The following is a 24885-nucleotide window of genomic DNA, read 5'->3' on the forward strand; positions in this document are numbered from 1 at the left end:
TCTTCCTTAAACAAGTGTTCAGTGTCTCTGTGCTTTTTTTACAAGAAGGTTTTAAAGTATTTTATGACATATTAAAGTGCATCACTGTCATTTTGTCTTGGACTGTGCTTCAAAATTTGGGGGGTTTGTTTTAAGCCAGAGACCACAGACAAATGAACTTTTACATAAATACTGCCAAGACTGCACTCCACCGGCCTCGCTCCTGTTCCCACGTCTCTCGGCCCGCCCCGCTCGTCACACACACCGAATCTGAAAACTTAGGCTCACAGACTTTTTTTTTTCAAATTTCAAATTTAGCAAGTACCACACTTAAACAACTTGTACAGATCAAGACCTTCATCAGGAGTGATTGAATACAAAAAAAGGCCAGCAGAGGGCATCATGGTCCTGTTTTAGACAAACAAGAAAGGACATCTCTTACTCTCCCTGCCACTGAAGATAAAGAGTCTTGATAAGAGGTGAGGCACTTTTTCTAAAGAGACATTCTGATAATGGCTGAGATTTTTTTAGCAAATAAGGGCCCAATTCAAATTCCATTAAATGTATAATATGTCATACCATACCCTAGCCTCCCCAGCCATACAACACCTTCTAATTCTGACCAAAGTTCATAACACAACATCAAACGCAGGCTCTGGGACATTACTGCACACACACACACACACCTGATAACACTGTCTTAATTAAGTCGATCAAACACACATGCACATACTCAAACTTATGAAATTAAAAATGTTATGAACCCTGAGGTTATTATCTGGAAATATAAAGGCTCTTTTGACAACGGTCTTCAACGGTACCTATGAATACATCATCTAGCTCATGCCCTCCAGTGAAAAAGAACTCTATTGAATGCACAACATAGGTGTACTTGAAATTTTAAAAGTATATTTTTGAAACTGTACTTGCAGAAAAAAACATTAATGAAAAAAGGGGCACTAAGGGTACTTACAAAGAATTTACTTTCATGGCTACGTATATATATAACTAAGTATATTTTTAAATCTTTAAAATGATTAAAATTATGTTTTAATAATATTTTGTTGTGCTTTAAAGAAGCACGCTTATCTTGATGTGTTGACTAAGCACATGTAAAGTACTTGAATAACATTTTAACTTGCTATTCGATATTTCATTTAAAGTTACTATATTTACTAAATCTCAGCTGCATCATTACAAATGTGTAATTACAAACATATTTTAAATATAAGAAATACAGGTTTCAATAGAAACTAGATTAAAAAGTTTGTAGATAAACATTGGTGCTGGCTTGAAAAAGCCTATTACCCAGAGAGTTTGAAGGAGTTTTAAAAGCTTGAAGTTTGAAGGTTTTCAGTTTGAAATAGTTTAAAAGCTAAAAAACAGCTTCAAACTCTTAAAAAAACAGTTGATTAAGCAAATCTAGTTAAAAAACAACTGATTTAGATAAAATAATTATAATAATAATTTAGTGATTTAGCATGTTGATAATATGGTGCTTGCAAACAACAACAACAACCAAACAATCCAGCTAAAACCAGCTGACATAACAATAATAAAACAGCTTAAAACAGCTAAAACTGGTCTAAAACAAAATTGTTGATTTATCAAAAAAAAAAAAAAAAAAAGTTAAACCGAGCTAATACCAAGCCAAATTTTTGTTTATAAATACTGTCACTACTTTTGGAAGTCATCATATTGAAAACACGATGTCAAAGCTCTCAAATAGATTAAAAATAAAGGTTATTTACTGGCATCTATGGTTCCACAAAGAACCTTTAACATACAAGGAACCTTTCCAAAAATAAGGGTTTCAAAAGGTTTTTTTTTTTTTTTTGCAGTCATGCCATAGAAGAACAAATTTGGCTTCCTCAAACAATATTTTTTTCTTAGCATGAAAATAATTGTAATAATCTAAAGAACCGTTTTCCACTATAAAGAAACATTGCTCAATGGAAGGGTTCCAAGGATGTTAAAAGTTCTTCTTGGAACCATCAATGCCACAAAATAACCTTAAGTTTCAACCCTTTGGTGCTGCTGTTTGCATGACAGTCAAATATGTCAGAAATATATATATATATATATTTTAACTATATTATAGTTTGATAAGGTTTTTATTTTAGGTTATTTATGGTGCTTAATTATATATAAGGATCCACTAATTACCTTTTAACAACTTTTTGAGCATAGAACGAAAAATGAAATTTACAGCTTAACACTTTTGTTTTGTCCAAAAATCTAAAATTCTATTTTAAAATATCAAAACTATAATTTTATATATATATATATATATATATATATATATATATATATATATATATATATATATATATATAATATGTGTGTGTATAAAATAACATAAATACTAAGTTTCCATATAATACTAAAATAGTATAATACTAGGTTTCCATTTTTCCAAGTATTTCCAACATTGCTGAATATTGTTCATATACAGTTTCACTGGTCATGCCACTCTACAGCAATCAACACGTATAACTTATATGACATATGAGCCTGCAGAGAGGATAATTATCTGATTTAAGAAGAACATACTTCACCATATGAAAATATTATATCTAATAGCCAGTCAATATATTTTCAAAGAATGTACACAGGTCCTGCACTATTTAGTTCTGTACTGGTTTTCTGTGGCCATGAATGAAACCTGAAATCTTTTACTTTTCTGAATTATCAGATTTAAGATTTCTGCCCTGGAAGATGATATAACTTCCCATCTTTTTCATATATTGTTTCGTTTTGATTCATAACTTATTGAATGCACTTTTAGCTGGTCAGTGATGTCCTGGGAAAGGTCATATCATGTCAGATTCAGAGATCGGACAGACCTCATGCAATGTCAAACTGCTTATGAGGTAAACCACATCGCTTTACGAGTCTGAAGCTGCAATGTGCCGAAGAAAGCACTGTGGATGCATATACCAAGACAGGAGGAAGCTGTCCTCCAAGGACACACACCAACATGTCTTTTTATTCCATTTTGGCTTGAAACGTCACAGCTGCTTAGGAACTCTCTTTCCACTTCTCTTCCTCTCATTTTGTCATGTTAAGGTGGCTGGATTTTGATCTGCTCCACTCCGGCCACTGAGTACTGGACCTTCTCGGAGATCAGCTCTGTGGTTCTGACCACGTTCAAACCTCTGGATGGAGCATCTGACCGTAAATATGTCCCCTCCGTGATGGACCTGCCTGGTGAGGAATCACTGTTGAAACTGAGACAATGTGTCATGATTTGGTGAAAAAAAAATATATAATGAACGGCTAAAGGCTCAGAATACATTATTCGTTAAATACGTCGAATATTTGTGTTCTTAATATCATATTCCCAAATCTAAAAGCATGCTTTTATTTGAAATTAAAACTTCACTATTGATATACACACTATTGTTCAAAAGTATGGGGACAGTGAGATTTCTTTGAAAGTACATATTTGCCATTAAAGGAAAAAGTTCCATATTAAAATAGAAGTTCAATAACATTTTAAATTATATAGAAATGTTACATTAAGTTGGAATAGTATTTCACAACAATAATGTTTACTGTATTTTTAATCAAACATGTGCAACCTAGGTGTGTTCACGGTGTGTGTGTGTGTCCTACTCACTGCTGTGTGTGTGCACTTGGGTTAAATGCAGAGCACCAATGCCAAGAATGGGTTACCATACTTGGCAAATGTCACGACTTTCACTTCACTTTCAAACATCTACCGCAGTTTATCATTGGTAGAATATAAAATATTTTAGTAAAATATACTGTTATTTATTCAGTATGTCAAACCATTAACCCGCTGGAGAAAAATCAACAGTTTAAAAGTAACCTGGAGACTTGGCAACCCTGTCAGCCAGCTACAGTAGCCATGTCCTGAGCTCTCGCTCTTGATTGAGCTTGCAGAGATTGATGTATCAGAGCACAATGCTCTAAATATTTAGATTCTGCCTGGGATACTTTTCATTTTTAGGGCAAATAAGACGTACCAGACAGATGAACATGCTACCAGGCTCGTCCAGACCCACAACATTCATCATCCCTCCTTCACACCAATCATACAGAATGAATGGAGAAACTGTCAGGCCTCTCGTAGACTCAACCGTGTAACCCAACGTTTCAAGACATAATTTAGAAACAATTTCAACGTCGTTGTCTGTATCTATTGCGATATAGCAGGACGCTAGTCACAGAACTCACATTTTGTTGCTTTTTTGTCTGCTGAATGATTAAATGTAAACGCTTGTATGTCCAAAACAAAGAATCTTTGAAGTGTTTGAAAAAAGGTATTTAATAAAACAGTATTTTACACATTACATAAACTATCAAAAAGTATGAGGCAATCATTTTAAAGTGCAACATCCCTTGGCTGTTCCTTAGTATTAGGTGTACTTGTACCTTTATATTTCATATAAAGTACCTTTAACACTGTTAACATCAAACTGTTTTTGCACGGCTGTCCCTGAATAATCACTAAGCCTGAGCTACAACAGATACTGGATATTACAATTATAAGGTATATTAGCTTCTGGATGTTTTGGTATTGCTCTGCTGCATTTTATTATATCTCATCTGAATCATCCCAGTCGCTGACGCTCACTAAACTGCTCTTGAGAGTGCTGCCGGTTCCTGCGTTTGTGAGGCCTGAAAAACACAAAGAAAGAGATCAGAATCAACAGGTGTTGAGCTGAAGACTTACTGCTTATAAGTGAAGGGGTCACAAAACTATTTCAAATGTTTTTTTGAAAAAGTAATAGTAATGTATTCCTTAAGTTATTTAAATTAAACTATGACAATGGTTTGGCCAATATGTACTTTTCAGATTTAATGAAAAAGCAGGTTTTTTGCAAGCAATCGGAGTTTCAAAAATGTCAATCATTTGTGGCCATGATTTCTCATTAGCAAAATATTTGTATTTAACTGTATGACTTCTATGGACCTGGCTTCTGTCCTTTGCCCGTGGATGAGCCCCACACACTCGTGCTGGTGTCCAGGCTCTTGTCCAAGCTCTTCTTGACAGGTGCAGGACATTGGCTGGGTTTGGTTACAGCGGGCACATCCTCCAGAGAGGAGATATCCCAGTCATCATCCTCATCATCTTCATCTGTGTACTGAAAGCAACAGGGCAGAACAACGACCCATTACAAATCTACTATAGAAATAAAACTAATGATTTCAGAAGTAAGAAGAATCTTTATGGAATTATGGTCTGCTCATCCAATCTGTGTTTTTTTATGTAAAGGATCATGTACTAATTAACAGCTAGTTCCTGCTCTACAATCTGATCTACATTTAAAGCTACAAACAAACAGGCACACCTGAGATCACAAACCAGTTACTTCAAGACTATATACAACCATTCACAGGTTTGGGGTCAGTACATGTTTTTAAATTGGACTAATGTGCTCACCAAGGCTCACCAAAAGTTATTTTAACATATTTTAAAAAGCTTAATTTTCAGTAACCATTACTGAAATGGTAATGATTTATAACAGTGTAATTCTAGTAACATTGAGATCCTATCATAGTTTTTATTAATGTTAGTGAATAAAAATAATGAATTTGTTTTTATTTTTTAAATTTTCTGTTTTCAATTTATATTAAATTAAACTTTTAGTAATTTTGTCATTTTTTAATTTTTATTTTGTTATTTTAGTTTTTTTTCTGTCTACAGTTTTTTTTCAGTTTTAGTTCTTTAGCACATCAAGTTAAACTAAACAGAAATGAGAAATGTTACTTTGTCAACAAACTGAAATATAATAACTAAGTTTTTATATTTTATTTTGTTTCAGTTAACATTTATTTTACTTAAATAAAATTAAAAATAAAAACATTTTTGTTACTTTATGTTTTTTAGTTTTAAAATAACTACATAATAACCCCGCATTACTCCAGTCTTCAGTGTCATATGATCCTTCACAAATCTTCCTAATATACCTGCTGCTCAAGAAACATTTCTTATTATTAAATGTGAAAACTTTATATTTTTCTGTAAGAAAACCATTTATAATATTATAAAAGTCTTTACTGTTACTTTTGATCAATTTAATGCGACCTTGCTGATTAAAAATGTCTTAAAATTATTTTTACAAACCCGAAGCTTTTGAGCAGTAGTGTATATCTTCAATATTTATTACAGTTATGCTGATGAGCTACATTACCTTAGTGAATAAATGTTTATGGTAATCTGTATTAATAATAAATGTTATTATTCATCTATCACTCCTTAACATGCAGCTTCTCAACAAGATTTAAATTAAATACCCAAGTACTTCAATAAATGTTGACATTTTCCACTCGTTCTCTGTTGTGGTAGATTGAAAGTCACATTTATTTACCTTTGCATACTGTTTATCTGTTTAAAGGAGCAGGTCTCACCTTTAGCTCTTTCTTTACATCTTGCTTTATATTTTTGACAGCTGTTGGCTTTTGAAGCAATGTATTAACACCCACTGCTGGTTTCTTTGGGCCTCGTGCTTCCAGCTGTTTTTCAAGGCTTTTGCCAAGAGCTTTGACTTTACCTACAGAAAAACACACACACACACACACACACACACACACACACAAATAAACAAAAATGTGTACAATTTGAATTTCCAAATGCAATACAACTGCTCCACACCCTGACATTAGAAGCAAGTCTTACTGTGAGTAATCTTCGCCACGTTTCCATTCTGGTCAGTGTGTTTGTGGAGCTGTGAGAGGTTGAGCTCCTCCATCTCGCTGCCCTCGGTCCACTCGCTGTCGCTCTCGCTCAGAGCCGTCACGTCTGTGCTGATCACGGGAGCAGTGGAGCGCACAGCAGGAGCAGGAGCAGGAGCGGGAGAGGTCGAGCGCTGCTGGCTTCTAGCAGTCTGGGCTTTGACTGTGCTGCTCTCGGCCTGGGCAGATTTCTTCTGTGTTTGAGGGGTTTCTTCTTCAGACGATTCCTCTTCCTCAGACGATTCTTCATCAGAGCTAAAAGGAGGAGTTCTGCAGGTGAGATGCAATATGCACATGTTCATAAAACCCAAAAGAAGGCACTGCACCAAATAACAAAAAACTGATAAAGTGATAACATGCTAAAATCAGTGATCATTTAAGGCAAAGTGATGAACAACAAACAAAATAAAGTTAACTGGAAACTGCATTCGCGGAGCACACTTCACATCTGTAATACGACGTGTTTCTGTTTGAAACCCGACTGTCAGTGTTTTCAAATTAATATTTAAAGTAAAAGTAAGGAACATTTATGTTGCTTAAAATAAAATAAACATTGACAAAAATAAAAAAATTAATTCCCATGTTTCCTTTCAAAGTTTCTAACATTAAGCATCATTTTTATTTAGTTTAAATTGAGGAACTTAAATGATTACATTTTTTAAAAATTAAAACAGAAATGTAAATCAATAAAAATGAAATGGGCACATTCAGAAGAACAAAAACTTATCTTAAATCTTAAACTTCAACTTCTCTTAAAAAGAAAAACTGTAAAAAAACAATCGCTTTAAAAATAAATCAAATTAAAAATATTATAAATAGTATAACAGTATATTAATGAAACTAAAATAATACTGTTGATTGGACATGATTGAATTAATATATATATGCAGGCCCTATACCAGCGTTGGTTATGTCAGCAAAGAACAATTAAAAGATAATTTAAAAAAATTATTTTTTAAATAATGTATTATAAGAATATAAAAGTGTCTATTTCAATATTATTATTTTGTAATTTTGTTTAAATTTGTAAGTAATGTATCTGAAGATAAAAGTCTAATAATTTCCTAAAGGCCACAGTAAATGTTGCTGTACCTGTGATGCTGTAGTGGTGTGGAGGTCTTGGGCAGGGTGCTGGTTCTGCTGCGTGGAGCTGCTTGTGGGGTGTGCAGCTGTTTCGGAGCAGGGCCCGACAACACTCGAGTTACTGTAGATGGAAAACTGCTGGATCTGGGTCTGGACTGAATTACTGCAATAAGACAAAAATGAGCTCTACTGTCTACATGAGCCTCCTAAGGCAGCAAATGATACTCAATCATGCTACAGAAACAAAAACAAAAAGCACTTACAAAAATTGGGTGAAACATTGCATTTTTAAAATAATAAACGTAAGATATTTGCTATACACAGTATGCCACATTCCGTTGGGAATCAGTATTATTTTGGTATCCTTTATATATTATTATAGATTTTATTAATATTTTAAACTAGTTTTTACTTATAAATTTTCATTTTAATATGAAAGTTGTGTAATTTTGTTGTGCCATTTTTATATACATTTTTTGTTTGTCTATATAGCTGTTATTAATTTCTAAGTTAAAATTCAGTTAAAATTCTCAGAAAATATTTAGTTAATTCAATAATTGTTTAATTAACAACATTTTTACATAAATATACACTCACCTAAAGGATTATTAGGAACACCTGTTCAATTTCTCATTAATGCAATTATCTAATCAACCAATCACATGGCAGTTGCTTCAATGCTTTTAGGTGTGTGGTCCTGGTCAAGACAATCTCCTGAACTCCAAACTGAATGTCAGAATGGGAAAGAAAGGTGATTTAAGCAATTTTGAGCGTGGCATGGAGTTGGTGCCAGACGGGCCGGTCTGAGTATTTCACAATCTGCTCAGTTACTGGGATTTTCACACACAACCATTTCTAGGGTTTACAAAGATTGGTGTGAAAAGGGAAAAACACAGTTTGCGGCAGTCCTGTGGGCGAAAATGCCTTGATGCTAGAGGTCAGAGGAGAATGGGCCGACTGATTCAAGCTGATAGAAGAGCAACTTTGACTGAAATAACCTCGTTCCAACCGAGGTATGCAGCAAAGCATTTGTGAAGCCACAACACAGACAACCTTGAGGCGGATGGGCTACAACAGCAGAAGACCCCACCGGGTACCACTCATCTCCACTACAAATAGGAAAAAGAGGCTACAATTTGCACGAGTTCACCAAAATTGGACAGTTGAAGACTGGAAAAATGTTGCCTGGTCTGATGAGTCTCGATTTCGGTTGAGACATTCAGATGGTAGAGTCAGAATTTGGGGTAAACAGAATGAGAACATGGATCCATCATGCCTTGTTACCACTGTGCAGGCTGCTGGTGGTGGTGGTGTAATGGTGTGGGGGATGTTTTCTTGGCACACTTTAGGCTCCTTAGTGCCAATTGGGCATCGTTTAAATGCCACGGCCTACCTGAGCATTGTTTCTGACCATGTCCATCCCTTTATGACCACCATGTACCCATCCTCTGATGTCTACTTCCAGCAGGATAATGCACCATGTCACAAAGCTTGAATCATTTCAAATTGGTTTCTTGAACATGACAATGAGTTCACTGTACTAAAATGGCCCCCACAGTCACCAGATCTCAACCCAATAGAGCATCTTTGGGATGTGGTGGAACGGGAGCTTCGTGTCCTGGATGTGCTTCCCACAAATCTCCATCAACTGCTATCCTATCAATATGGGCCAACATTTCTAAAGAATGCTTTCAGCACCTTGTTGAATCAATGCCACGTAGAGTTAAGGCAGTTCTGAAGGTGAAAGGGGGTCAAACACAGTATAAGTATGGTGTTCCTAATAATCCTTAAGGTGAGAGTATTTAAAGTCTCGCTCTCAGTCATGAAACGCTGAAGTCAAATCCTGACCTTGTTCATGTTGTTTGGGTTTGGCTGGCTGCTCCGTGTTCCTCTCCTTTACTCTCTGCTCCAGTTTATGACTGATCTCTTTCAGAATCCTCCGATACACTGGATCCTCTTCCTGTCTCTTCTGACGATCAGTGATAACCTGGGACATAGTGCTCTTATATACTCCTTTAGAGAGACCACTGACTCCCTGAACAACATGATAGATGCTGAGGTTATACAGTGCCATGCCTTCTTAACTGCAGTCCAACAGTACAATATATATGCCATAACTATAACTATATATATATATATATATATATATATATATATATATATATATATGCAGACTACCTTGATGCCTAGGATCTGTAGCCTATCTTCAAGGTTCTGCTGAGCTGCAAGACGCATGTCTCGCCTCAAACCTGGGTTCTTCAAAAGCTCTTGCACTTCCTGCTGCCACGACCGGCTCTCTGTGTGACTTTCAGAGATGCTAGAGGAATCTGAAAATATCCGAAAAATTACTACGGTAACTCCCAATTGCCAAGCTGGATGACATGCTCTGGAAAAAAATTGTCATTCAGATAGTGCCACTGATTTAAAAAAACAAAAAAAAAACAAACAAACAAAAACAAACCTTTCTAACTTGAAATAGCATAAACAATCATAGAGGAATATATATATATTAGGGGTGTGACGAGACACTCATCCCACAAGACGAGACGAGACTGGGTTCATGAGAATGAGACGAGATGAGATTTTTAGACTTTTTTTTTTTTAGAAATCCTCAATGATGAAATAAATAGGGAAGAATATTCTTTTATTTAACTAAAAAACACAAAATGCAAAGTAGTAGTTGCATTTTGAAATCAACTTGTACTTTATGAAATTAAACATGGAATTTTATTCTTTAATTTTTCAGATTCATCAGATCTCGTGAGATCTTGTGCCACAAGATATTGTCACACCCCTAATATATCATGGGCATAATATATCATACCATGTTTTTCTATGGTTTTAACAGACCCCTGTAAAGCGTGCGATGAGTTTGTTGGTGGGTAATTGAGAATGAATGGGGGAAAATCACGTGAGAGAAGACATTGACTCCATCACGATATGATTGGATCTGACTGGTTATGTTTTGATTGGTTAACGCGATAAATCCCACCTCATGTACACATTCGCTAATCCGTCTGAATGAATAATATAATGGCATTAATGCAGCAGCACCTCACTGCGGAACACAAGATCCAGGGAGCATGGTTGGATCCACATAAATGAGTGGAGATTGGTAAATTTAGGCGTGGAGATGGGTGGGTTTAGGGATTAGGGGGTGGAGACAGGTAAATTTAGGTATATGTCATGTGGGAGGAGTTGGATATGCATCCAGCCACGCCCCCTGGACTTGTGTTCTGAAGACTAATTTAAGAAATTAAGTAAATTAAGAAATTAAGTAAACAACTCATACAGTACATTTAAATATAAATCACACTAATGTCAAAATATGACTTTAAATTATTTTTTAATGAGTAATCAGCTTGGTAAAATGTAAAGTAAATCTCTGTCTGTGACCGATAATCACTGAACATAAATTCACAAATAAAATATATTGTTTAAATTGTTACTGCCTTCAGTTATTATTTTGCAATAAATGTAAACCTGATGAGATTCATACTTGGTTTTAATAAAGACATACTGATTACATTGTTAATGTAAAAATATAAAATAGAATTTTTCTTTTTTTCTGATAGTGTAAGTTTTTATTGTAATTGTTATTTAACCAAGAAAATAGGACTGGGACATGAATTTACATAAAAAATTTAAAAAAAAAAACCTTTGAGGACTTGTTGCTCATTTGAGAATATCACCGCACACCACTGATATATATATATATACATATATATATATATAGAGAGAGAGAGAGAGAGAGAGAGAGAGAGAGATTATTATCAATGTTAAAAACAGTTACGCTGCTTAATATGTTTGTGGGAACTGTAATACATAGGATTCTTTGTTTAACAAAAATGTCAAAAGAAAAGCATATATTTGAAGTCTTTATAAATGTCTTTACTTTCACTATTGATAAATTTAATGTGACCTTGCTGAATAATTACTACTAACTAGGGATGCACCGATACTGAGCTCCTGTACTCGTAGTCGTACTCGTAAAAATGCCCCGATACCAAACGCCGATATTCAGTGCCTTATTCAGTCAAAGAAACACAGACAACAGAACAAAAGACAGCAGAACGGAGTTATTAGAGATTAAGGTTGTCTGTAGGATATCTATGCAATGAATATAATGTTAAACATTTAGTATTAACGCATGGATAGCTGACGTGCGCGAGCTGATAAAGCACGGTGAGTGGATATGTGCGAGCTTGTCGAGTGAACATACATCACATCACTGGAAAGTGTGTAGTTCGGTCGGATATGACAAAAACAAGTAAAACAATGCACAAGTTACTTAATGGTAGGGAGAGAGAGAGAGAGAGAATGCTCACGCACTTCTGTTGTGTGTGTGTGTGTGTGTGTGTTTGTGTGTGAGTGAGTGAGTGAGTGAGTGAGTGAGTGGGTGAGTGAGAGAGAGAGAGAGAGAGAGAGAGAGAGAGAGAGAGAGAGAGAGAGAGAGCGCTCCCGCATTTCTGTTGTGGTCTTTGATATTCACTCAATTAGCACACGGATATGGATTAAAACTAAATAGTAAAAAAAAAAAACATTTATAGGGGCATTTACTATAAACAATTTATTTTCAATCTTAGGCATAAATGACTTTCTGGCAAAAGGGAATCTAGCAGGCTGTGTGTAATGCGCTCGGCAGTACATTACTACTGTCCCTCTCGTTCTGCAACATACAAATACATGCACGTGTTGCGAGTGTTTTGCTTGCTTGAGAGTTTCTGCATTATATGAGTGGCTTCTGGAATATAAATCGCGGCACGTTTCAGATAAAAACAAAAATAAAAAACGCGACTTCTATTTGTGAAAAATATCACAGGAGATTTATAACGAGTGGTTCCCTGCATTATTACAGCAAAGCGCGTCATTACAGTAATAAGTCGCTGCAATGGAGCAGCTCTAATGCTATTAAATTACCGGTGATGAACCATAGAGGAAAAAAAAATAAATTAACAAAGTAACAAAAACTTGTAAAATACATTTTAATGGGCATAATTAAGTGTGAAAATAACCGAAGGATATACAGTCAAACCAAAAATTATTCAGAGACCAGATATAATTTTTTATATATTTTTTTTTACTAGTGGGTGTATAGGACACTATAGTTCATTTATGTAAGTAAGGTTAGCAAAATAAAGTAAACTGTGACAAATTATACCCAAAAAATTCTTAAAACAGTGGACTACCAGTAAAACAAATTTAGGACCAAAGAGTTTTCAGACCAAGTCTTCATGAACCTGGATGACAGCATGGCCAGGAGACTACAGGCAGTGATTAAGGCTAAGGTTTGCCTGACTAAGTGTTGATAGTTGTGCAAACACTGTCATACTAACAGCTGTCTGAATAATTTTTGGTTGATTGTAATCCATTACATACCTTTCTATCAAAGTTATCTAACATTATCAAGATGAATTGTGATATTTTATACCATCTTCTAAACAATAAAGAATAAACACTGATAATGTGAAATGTTGAAGGTGTCTGAATAAATTTTGGTTTGACTGTATCTACTAAATAAATGAAGTTTACCAACTAACATACTTTTTTGGTTTCTCTACCCAATATTAAAAAAATGTACAAATGCAATAAAAATATCGGTATCGGTACCAGCAAGTACCAAAATAAAAGTATCGGTATCGGGTGAGTACTGAAAAAAGTGGTATCGGTGCATCCATACAACTAACCCGTACTAACCCCAAACATTTAAATGGCGCTGTATATAAATGTGTAATTAAATTATTTAAATAATAAACAATTGTCACTTGACCACTTCAGATCTTAATATCAGGTGTAAACAAGGCTTGAAAGTTTATTTTTTTAATATAACTATAATTAAAAATATATATATCTTTAAAAAAAATAGTTTAGTCTGACCTTGCAAAAATGGGAAATAATATAAAATATAAATATAATGAACAACATTAAAGTATATAAAAATAACTTTTTAAATAACTTTTTTAAAGTGACTTTTATATTTTTTTAAACCCATAAACAGAGAATGCCAAACACTTAAAATATATGCTAATTTACTGTATCTTCACAATCAAATTTCCTTTCTCTTGCTCTGAGCTGTCCAATAATTACAGACATGCTGTAACATCCGTGTTTACTGAGGAGACAGATCTTCCAGCTCATGACTATAGCCTTTAGTGCTCAGCACTTCACTTTAGCACATGCGAAGACCTGAGCCACAGATCCATGCAGACAGGATGCAAGCATGCCACAGACGACTACACTCAATCACTCTACTGCTTTACCTTTCTCCTCCTCAGACAGCTCCACTATAGGATCCAGTCTGTGGACTGAGCTGGACTGCTCTAATAGAACAGTGCAAAGAGGTCAGAGAAGAGGGCAGGGGTTATGGATGGACATATTCAAATCTAACCCTTAGCCTAAACCTCTCAATTTACACTGATATTACCCATATTGACTATATGCTTAAAGACCCCAAAACAATTATGTTAGTGCATGCACGTTTAAAGCCATCATTATGCTAATGTTCAACAAAAATACACAGTTAACCTTAACATTCTATTCATCAAAGAATCCCGAAAAGTATAATGGTTTCCACAAGAAGCAGCACAACTGTTTTCAACATTGATAATAATAAGAAATGATTATTCAACACCAAATTAATATATTAGAATGATTTCTGTAGTAATGATGCTGAAAAGTCAGCTTTACATCACAGGAATAAATTACGTTTAAAAATATACTAAAACACAACAGTTTGTATAACAGTTTTTACTGTATTCAAAAAATGCAGCTGGTTATCAATCTTTCAATTATTTATGAAAATGATTTATTTCTTGAAGATTTATAGCATCATGCCTCATTAGGTCACAGTGTGACTGTTAGGGATCAATATTATTTGGACATTATCTAAAAACATCATATCATGCAGAGACTTACCACTGAGCACAACTTTAGCTTTGGTCTCTGGAGCCGGGGCAGCAACCACTGAAACAAAAATATAAATATAAAACAAAAATTGATTAGGATTGTTTTTACTTTTTTTATTCTAAAGACAATTCATCGCTCATATATTAAAAAGCTGTTCTTATTTGCGTTAGTACTATATTCACAAGTAAAGTGTATATTTTCAAAACTTTTAGTACAAAAATCCAAACTGATCGCTAGTCATTCTTTTAAAAACTGATTTCATGCTTTCATTACAATTATACATATTTTCATCCATGCAATCACTGTTTCAAAACAACAAGTTTAATGTGATATACTGTATACTGAGAACATTTGATTTAATCACCGAAACAACAGTATGATCTTCTTTCAATTTAGTACTTTTAATAAACAGTTCATTCAAGAGCAAAGAATGCAAGATATGTATAAAATCCATGTCTGTAAGTATTTATCCAGTGTGTTATCAAGAGATGTGATGAAGGTATGATGTGGCCATAAGGTTTTGTGTTTACTGTCAGTGCAGTAAATGTCCTCACTGTGCCATATGACTGAATCTGTATATCTATATCTGAACTCTTCAGAAGAAGGGTGAGTTACAGTAATGTGCTGTCTCTACTATCTCATGGCATAACGTCATGTAACATGCTGTATTTGATGCCATCTGTCTCCCTTCTTCTGATACATCTCCGATCAATCTCTAAAAGTACCTCTCCTTTGTCTCCTGCTGTGTTCACAAATGACAAAACACACAGTTTTACAAATGAGGACATCGTCAAAAGAGGTTTTGGGTGATTTTGTCAGGTTTTGCATACTTTTGGGTACAAATTTGTCTCCAAAATATGGTTAAGTAGGTACACACACACACACACACACACACACACACACACACACACACACAGGTATTACTATAATTATAGGTGACATTCCATATTGTTTTTTTTATTGTACAAACTGTATATTCTCTCCCCCTAGACTGTAACCCTACTCCTAAACCTTCCCTTACAAAAATTATTTTCAATTACCCCATAGGGCCCCAAAAAAAATCTCCCACAAGGATTTCAGATACTGCCATCTTTGTGGGGACATTTTGTTTATCCATATTATGATTATGATTATCCATATTATTGCAAACAAGTTCTTTAGAAACTATATCTATGGATATCTATAGATGCACCAAATGATTCACTGATTAACCTTTAAGATGAGTTAGATTAAATAACAGACTAATGTATTAAACTGAATGAGAAGACAAGTCAAATGAAAAGCTTGGACAAATGAAAATATGCTAAAATGTTTGAAAAGTGCAATTTTGATGAGTTTTGAAAATGTAACAGTTGCTTGTGAAAATAGTACCAAAGCGAATGAAAAAGTTTTTGTCCAAAAATATAATGTCTACATACCTTCACGCTGTACTGTTATTGCTGGTGGCTTTGATGAGATCTGTTTCATCTGTCATATAAACAAAACTGCATGTTATCTCTTCGAACAATAAACCTCAGTGAGCAACACGTTTTCTGAGCCGTCATTTCAAATTTAAATGTTTTACTGAAAGGACAACTTGCATAATGACGAGCTGACAACATATAATCAGTGTGATGATAATTACACAAGCGTCCGGATATGTTCCCACCAGTACACTCCTTCAGTCCAAACCTAAAGATAATGCTGTAGGCCGCTGCACTAATACAGGAAATCCTGAACAATCGAGCCTCTTCCTGTGCTGGGGTACAGTACTGACCTGCTTGTTTTGAGAGGCAATAATCTGCTGCTGCTCCTGCAGCCTGTGGCTCAGCTCCTGCACCTGTCGTTGTGATTCCTCCCGTCCTTCTGACACGGCCGAGTGCAGTTTGAACAGCTCCTCCTGAAGCTGATGGACCAGATGAAACCAATATGTGGATCTATGAGCCATTCCTGTATTTAAACAGCTACATGATGCCTGTGACACCTACCAGACTTTTTTCACTGTCATATTCCTCCTTCATTTTTTGCATTTTCCCAGCCCATTTCACTTCCTGAGTAAAGAAAAACATTACAACTTTACAGCAAGTTTCATTCTAAGGTGTGGTGAACTGGACTGTCCCAAATCAAGTGAATGCTGAATGAATCTCTTACTTGTTTGTGGAGTTTTTGTTGAAGTTTAACAACTTCCTGCCAGTGTTCATTGCTGGCTGATGTACTGGGCTGTGTCTGGGCCGGCTGCATAGTTTCCTGCTGTAATTTTAGCAGCTCCTAGAGAGAAAGAATTACCATTTTAATGCCATTTCAGTATGTTCACATCACATAATATCAATACTTCATAATATAAATGTTTGCCTTTTTGATCAGTGTATTTTATCCTTAAATTAAAATGTTAATTTATGGTTTTCTGGTTCTATTTTCACAAGCAACTGGTACATTCTCAAAACTATCAGATAGTCAAAAATGTACTTTTTTCAAACATTTCAGCATATTTTCAATTGTCTTAGTACAATACACACAATCACAAAGCGTCCTGTTTACTACACAAAATAAGTGTTTAATCTAATGTTTCATTCACAGTAATTTAATATATAAGTCTGTTATTTAATCTAATTCTTAAAGGTTAATCAGTGAATCATTTGGTGCATCTACAGATTCAATAGATATAGTTTCTAAAGACTTTGTTTGCAGTTTAGGGATAACCAAATATAATGAATTATTTTTACACTAAAAGGGATTCATCTTAGATGATAACCACTGTTTTGTAAGTTTGTAAATGGGGACAAAATGTTTATGCAAGTTTTATGTGAGCAGGTTAGTGTGTGTATTTTTAACGTGACAAGTATTGCCTCTATTACTGTAATTATTTCAGCATCATAGGTGATTTGAATGCATGCATCTTGCATTGTTTGCTCTTGAACGAAAGAAGATAACTATGTTGTGTTTTGGTCATTAAATCAAATGTTCTCTAAATATAACTATAATCTTATTTTTTTAAACAATGATTACGTTGACTGAAAACATGTATAATTGTAATGAAAGCATGAGATCAATTTTGTGATGTGAGCAGTTTAGAGTTTTGAAAATATACACCTTACTTGTGAAAATAGTACCAAAAGTGAATAAAAAAAACATCTGTAAATCCAGCAAAGTTTGGCAATCCAGCATTTTATATAATATTATAGTATATAATAGCATAAATGTTATTATTTTAATAAAATTATTAGATTTTTATCTATTATTAATTTTGAGCAACGTAAAGTTGAGTAAATGATGACCAACATGCTTTGTCTGAAATAAAAACCTACATTTTCTAGGTTTCTGTTCTTTTGATGCATTGAATCCATGTCCCGCTGACAGGCTTGCTTGACTTCATCTATTCTGATGTTCATTCGCATTTTCTCTTCTTCTTTCCATATTTCCAGTTGTCTCTTAAACTCTTCCTGCCTTTGAATGAGCTCTTTCTCCTGGAGAAAAATAAATATGAAATAGTTATTTCAAATAACAAATCATTTTATCAAAAACACGGCGTGTCTTTTATCTCCTGTAACCTGTTTAGCAGAGTAGTCTTTCTGCTGTGTCTCCATTTGGGACGTGACCATGGTCAGCTGCTCCTGTAGTTTGCTGATCTCCTCTTGTAACTTCATGGTCTGAATTTTTTTCTGATTATCTGTCATCAGTTCTGAAAAAATGAGATGCTTGAATCATCCTTGTGAAAAAGAAGTGTGCCTAATTGTTTTGAATGAGCATAGTATATATATATATTGCTCAAGGGCACCTCAGTCGTGGTATTGAAGGTGGAGAGAGCACTGTACATTCACTCCCCCCACCTACAATTCCTGCCAGCCCGAGACTCAAACTTGCAACCCTTGGATTGCAAGTCCAACACTCTAACCGTTAGGCCACGACTGCCCCTCATTATTAAATAAAATGCTTGTTAAATGTACTTAGAGTACGATTTCAAGACTATTTTGTTTCTTTTTTAAGAAGTGCACTCTGTAACGATGAAAAAAAAATACCATGGATTTAAAAAGTTTTAAATTGCATTTTGAATCTTAAAATCGTTGTTAAATCATGTTGTAATATTTTATCATGCTTTATAGAAGTATACTTATTTTGATGTGTGGACTAACATACTAAAGCACAGGTAAAGTGCTAGATTAAAATTTTAACTGTAGTGTTATATAATTTGAAAATTTTAAGTTGATGTATTTTAAATTTACTAAATAACTTTATCATTAAAAATGTGTAATTGCAAATATATTTAAATATAACAAGTTCCAGTAGAAATTACAATAAAGTATATTTTAGTTTACCATAAATACTATATTTAGCTGTACAATTTAACCACATTTCAAAGACGTAGAAATAATTATAAAATTACAGATAAAGATGTACTTAGTCTACTAATATATATATATATATATATATATATATATATATATATATATATATATATATATATATACAGTAGTTTACTTCTATAGTATGTATAGTAGGTCAAAAACACTCTAAAGTTTAGCTTATTGCTTTTAATATAATCTTATTTATTAACGATAAATGATAAAACAATGCAATTTCATTTAACTTATAAATTATACATTTCAATACATTTGTGTATTATAAAAAATCAATACAATTTAATTCTTTTAGAGCATGTTTTTTCCATAATTTCATGTTAAAATTATGCCTAAGTGTACTTCTCCAAAAGGGCAAGCAAAACAGACACACACACATTGTGAACTGATTCTACAGTTTGAACTCACTGATGTCAAACTCTGTTGGATGTCTGCGCTGCACGTGACTTTGCAGGAAAGAGGCATTCATGAAGGCTTTCTCACAGTGTTGGCACTGGAAACAAAATCAGGAGCTTTATTAATATCCGTGACAAATCAAATCTGTGAAGATAAATACTGATGACTTTTTCTTAGGTGCCTTGCTTCTTTTCTATTATTCCATTGAAATAAGAAAGTCATTATATGAGGGTAAGTACATGATGAAAGATTTTTTTTGGGGGGGTGAACTAATTTCTTTAATGGTAATGAAACCATATGGGTTGAAAAAACAAATGTGCCCGGGAGAATCGTTGCTGAAGATCAGAGTGAACACGAGCCCTACTCAGGTGACGGCTCAACACATCTGTCACTCACAGTCACACCCCACTCACCCATAATACCAAGAGACAATGTGGGCACGTTGCCATGGAAACACCGGCTGGTGCAGGGCTGATGTTACATCTTTTCCCCGCTCTACCTCTTGCTCCAGTTTACTGATATGCAGAAAATCCACAGCGCTGCACATCATACACCACATTTAGCAGCCAAAACACCCGTCTGGTACTCTCATGCAAATTTAACCACAATGCCAGTGATACCCATCACAAACACACGCTCTGCTTTTGTCTTTTTATCTGCAACAAGACAGGGAAGACTGTTTCTGTAAGATACCCTCTGTGTGACATAACCGCATTGCTGCACTAACATAACTTCCCAAATCAACTGTGAAATGTAATTATGTGTTTAGGAGCCATTGATGTCAATCTGCAGCCTCAGCAGGTGTTGAACAAAGACCAAGACAATGCAATACGGAACTGGAGCAGACTCTAGAAAACTGAAAAAAAAAAAAATTATATATATATATATATATATATATATATATATATATATATATATATATATATATATTTATATATAGGTCCAATTTCACCTCAAAGTCAAAGGAAACATATATTTTTCAAAAAGAAAATTAAGGATATTTTAAGAAGTTTTTTTTTTTTAAATACATGTTTAAAACACCCTCTTGCAGTCACATATGATGATCTGAAAAAAAAAACAATCTCATAATTGTACGTTTATATTACGACAGTATTCATTCGTTGTAGTGTTTTGTATTTATGCTGATTTTATTTGAAAAAAATTATTTAAATTATTATTAAATATTATTAACCGAAATATTATTATTATTTATTAAAACATTATTTTGGCTGAAGAGGATTTTAATCTTTATTACAGTAATAACATCAAGTTTTGTTGCGAATATAATATGAAATTATTCTAAATTATATACTAAAATTTTATTTTGGTTAATATTTTTCCCAGTGTTGACAATTTGACATTTCCCCCCTTAATTCTCTCAATTAAATAATGCAATAATGCTCATAGGCAATTAATATCTCACTCTCTTTACCATATGCAAAATACTAAGACATTTAATATATATGAATATATTTAAATTACAATGTTTTTACATTGTGTTGTATTTGTTGTACTACCTTTATTTATGCACATTTAAATAAAAAATATATATCAGTAAACAAGGAATGTCACTTTAACATCATAATGCAAAACAATCTTACTGGTACTTAAAATAGACTTCACTGTATTTATGCAAAATGCAACAATTTTTTATTTTAGGGGAAACTTTGGCAGATCCAGCTACACTTAGGTAACCACTTCACTGCTCAGAGTTAAAAACACTTTATCCTGAATTAAACAGTAAACCATGAGCAGCACTTTCATTTCGATTCTGCTGTCAGGCGCCTGTGCTTTTCCTAGCAACCACATGAAACACCAGGCGCTGCCTTGGCGACAATAAATAGCCTTGCCTTGAGCGACAGTTCCATGATTGCAAATGAGCAAACAGCTGATATAGCCTTGGTACAAAGACCGAAATGTTTCTAAAAGCAATGCAGCATGCGGTTTAATTTCATTAATGAGATGAGAAGGGAGGGGATGATGTGGGGGGGGGGGGGGTGCTTAGATTTCTTTTCATTTATAAGTGTAGTACAAGTCATCGTCACCAGCTGACACCATCTGCTCCATTCGCCAAATCCTGAATGCCGTGTCCAAAAAAACAAAGCATCTGGTGATTAGCTAATCCTGTCCCGGCCTGCAGGCCTGATTATGGACTTAAAAGTGTTGACATCACTTCATTTAGAATGAATACTAAATCACATACATTGGCAAGATAGGAAAAGCACATACTTCACTAGTGATGGTAATGTACATACTTTTAAAGACGCCATGAAATCAAAATTGGTAGTTTTCAAGCTTTTAGTCCATGTCTGTTAGCTTTAATGCCATCTACATGTAAAAATAATGCTAAAAGTTGAATTTTTAAATTATATATATATATATATATAATTTTTTTTTTACAGATTACACATTAAAAATCTATTTTTTTTCTTATTTTAGTATTATTTACATATTAGTATTGTATTTACTTATATTTTGAATTAGATATTTTTAGATTTGACATTTTTATTTGAATTTTAGTTTTAGCAATTTTGTTATGGGCTTTTATAATTTTAATCGTTTTTTTTTTTTAAATTAAGATATAATACATTTTTTAGTAATTTCAGTACTTAAAATGACTTAACTTAAAATAATTTTATTTCAGTTCATTGCCAGGGCATTTCAAATTTCCGTTTCAGATTTTTTAAGTTTATGTTTCTCATCTAATATTAATGTTTTCTTTCAGCTTCATCTCAATTAACGAAAATAACTAACACTGATTGGAAGATAGTATGCAAATTGGGATTCAGCATTAATGTTGCACCTTCACACCATCCAATGTGAGAAAACCACACATTATATACACATTGAAGTGTGAGACTGGGGAGGAATAGAGTCTAGCCTTGAGGGGGAGGTGACAGCGACAATGAAAATGCTAATACACACATTCACACTCCACCATGGGGCTGTACAGACCTTGTGGTAATTGGCACCGATCCCCGTGCTGAACATGGCTTGCTGAGAGGCTATGATCTTCTTCCTCTGCTTCAGCTCCTCCTTTAATGTCTTGGCATCCTGGTTTTTTTTCTGCAGCTGGACGCAGAGCTGCTCCTTCTCTCGCGCCTGCGTCTGAAGCCTCTCCTCGGCCGCCTGCAGGCTGATGCTGAGGCAGTCCTGGGAGTGCAGCAGGTACTCCACGGTCAGCTGGGCCAGCCGGAAGAGCTTAATCAGGGCCGGGTCCACGGGACTCTGACAGCGCTGGCAGCGCTCGCCCTCCACGCTGCAGAACGTCACCTCTGTGATGTGCTCCTGTAGGGTGTGGAAGTCCAATTCGGAAGCCACCCGGTCCACATCCACGGCACTGATCCGACGCCAGTCCACATTCTCACGCCGGGCTCTGAACCTTAAGGGCGGAGGGATGCCGGCGGCTCCGGAGGACGTAAGCGGTCCGGACATGGAGGATGCGGCCGGTCTGCTCAGGCTGCCGGATGAGGGCTGACTCTGCGGAGAGCTCAACAGAGACGGGATTCCCGCTGAAGAATGGGTTCCCGGGGTATCTGACGGGTATGGATAGTAAACGTTGTCATAAAATGGCTGTAGGGGGAAACAAAGAGCTAGGTGAATTATTCAAAAAAGAGACCTGTATTCCAGCAACATGACATTTAATTAATAAAGGCCACACATAAAAACATTCCTGATTGATTCCACCGCTGCAAGCTAATCGTTAACATGCCAGCTAACAGCAACAACACGGGTCCACATGACTATGAGAGTTCATTAAACAGGTTACATGCGAGAATAAAACGAATTAATCGCCGATGTATGATAAGTTCCACCTTATTCTGCTGAATCCTGCTGTCGCTTGTCTCCTTACCATCTTGCGGTGTTTGTGAAGTCTTGATGAATGATCAGAGCGGCTCGCAGTGTCAGGGCGTCCTGTGCGTTTCTATGGAAACAAGAGCGCGCGTCCCAGTTTGCACAGCACACTTCACGAGAACAGAAAGGAAGAGCACGTGCACGTTAAAGGTATTTGACCTGTTATATGTCACTCAAGAAAAAAGATATTTCATAAAATTGACTGTTCTTTATTTGATCTTGAACAATGTCCTTCTTCTAAAAGATATAACCATCACAACACAGTTTCTTTTAAAAATTCAATATCCCAAAATATCCACTTCTCTTCACATACAAGGTGCATATTTCTTGTTCATGACTACGTTTGAAAACTATTTAAAACGACTGGAACGCGAATATATGTTTGCTTTAATTAATCATTTTTATTCAGCAATATAAATACTTAAAAAAAGAACGTAGTTTTGCACTGTGAACTAATTTCATGACAATTTTTAATTTATATAAATTAACTTTTATAATTTGTAATTTTAAAATTTTAAGGTGATTAAAATTTGGTATGTTTAATTGTACCTGCCACAACAAAAATGTGTAATATATTTTAGGCAAATATATATATCTTAATGATATTAAATATGTTTCATTGCCTTCATGGAAAATATAAAAGGTAACGTTATTTACTTTTCCTTTTCAGTGAAATGTGACCTGAAAGGTTTATTTTCATGAGATTTGACCATGTTCTTTAACACAGACTGAACTCGAACGTCTCGAGCATTTCAACAGACTTCTTCTCAGATTACTGGCCCTTCAAAACATCTCAAGTTGGGACAAGCTCAGTTCCCGAACAAAAGGGGGACTCGTGCATGAGAACGGGACAGAAAGATTGGTTAAACCAGAAGGAAAAGTCTCAGTATCAATTAAATAAAACGGAGAGAGTGATAAATATAACATGAAGGTCGTTTTCAGCCATTTTCACAGCAAACCAAAAAGTTTTCGCGACTCACCCATCGAGCGCGGAGTAACGGGGAAGACAGATGCAATGGCTCTTACCTCTCGGTTAAGAAGTTTTTGCAAACAATCCACGCAGAAGAACGTCAAACCCGGCCATCCGAGAATCCGCTTTACCCCTGTGCTGTGAATCAAACTGAGGATACACGGTTGCGGTAATCTTTAACACATGCAGACTCAAGCCCAACAAAATGATTCCCCCAAAAGTGTGAGATCCAAAGCGCCGTGACGTCACAGCGCATTCCTGGCGCGAGCCTCATCTCATCTCTGGGGCCCGAGGAGGGGGAGGGGCGCGCGTCCCACAGGAACATCCACAGTCCCCACGATGAACCTGCGGCGGCCCTAAATCATGACTTTTACTGACTACCAGATAATTAAAAATATTCTCGTGCAATCCAACTTTATTCAAACCTGATTATTTCCAAAATAATAAGACAACTAAAACGATGCCTAAAAGGAACTAAATATGACTCCAAATCGGACAGAAATAATAAAACGCACGTCCTTGCAAAAGCACTTAAAACTTTGATAATATTATACAGATATTTTTCAGAGTTTTATCAAACAGAACGGAATGTTTCAAGTGAGAAAAAGCAACAACATCAAATCGCAGAATAAAAAATGTCACCAATGTCATCATCAT

The 24885-nt window shown here is 35.0% G+C and overlaps 1 protein-coding gene across 7 annotated transcripts; it reads right to left on the bottom strand.

The window, feature by feature from the left end:
- Nucleotides 1-4255: 4255 nt before the first annotated feature.
- Nucleotides 4256-24523, bottom strand: LOC132152155 (cilium assembly protein DZIP1-like). Of its 7 annotated transcripts, none has more exons than XM_059560898.1 (19): nt 24285-24523; nt 23257-23368; nt 22359-22976; nt 19416-19500; nt 18201-18331; nt 17958-18116; nt 16804-16920; nt 16641-16703; nt 16430-16558; nt 16092-16140; nt 14683-14730; nt 14028-14087; nt 9946-10094; nt 9616-9802; nt 7777-7930; nt 6629-6939; nt 6361-6503; nt 4922-5093; nt 4256-4626 (listed from the first exon to the last, which is right to left on the bottom strand). In XM_059560898.1, the coding sequence occupies exons 2-19, from the start codon at nt 23257-23259 to the stop codon at nt 4544-4546; spliced, it is 2661 nt and encodes an 886-aa protein (XP_059416881.1). In that variant the 5' UTR covers nt 23260-23368; nt 24285-24523; the 3' UTR covers nt 4256-4543. The 7 variants fall into 7 exon arrangements, with proteins under 7 accessions (XP_059416881.1, XP_059416883.1, XP_059416880.1 ...); XM_059560900.1 differs by having other exon boundaries at nt 4904-5093; nt 6629-6954; nt 24285-24522; XM_059560897.1 differs by having other exon boundaries at nt 6629-6954; nt 23257-23328; nt 24285-24521.
- Between the last annotated feature and the right edge of the window lie 362 nt (nt 24524-24885).

This window comes from Carassius carassius, chromosome 10 (genome assembly GCF_963082965.1).
Source record: "Carassius carassius chromosome 10, fCarCar2.1, whole genome shotgun sequence".
NCBI classification, from domain to species: Eukaryota; Metazoa; Chordata; class Actinopteri; order Cypriniformes; family Cyprinidae; genus Carassius; species Carassius carassius.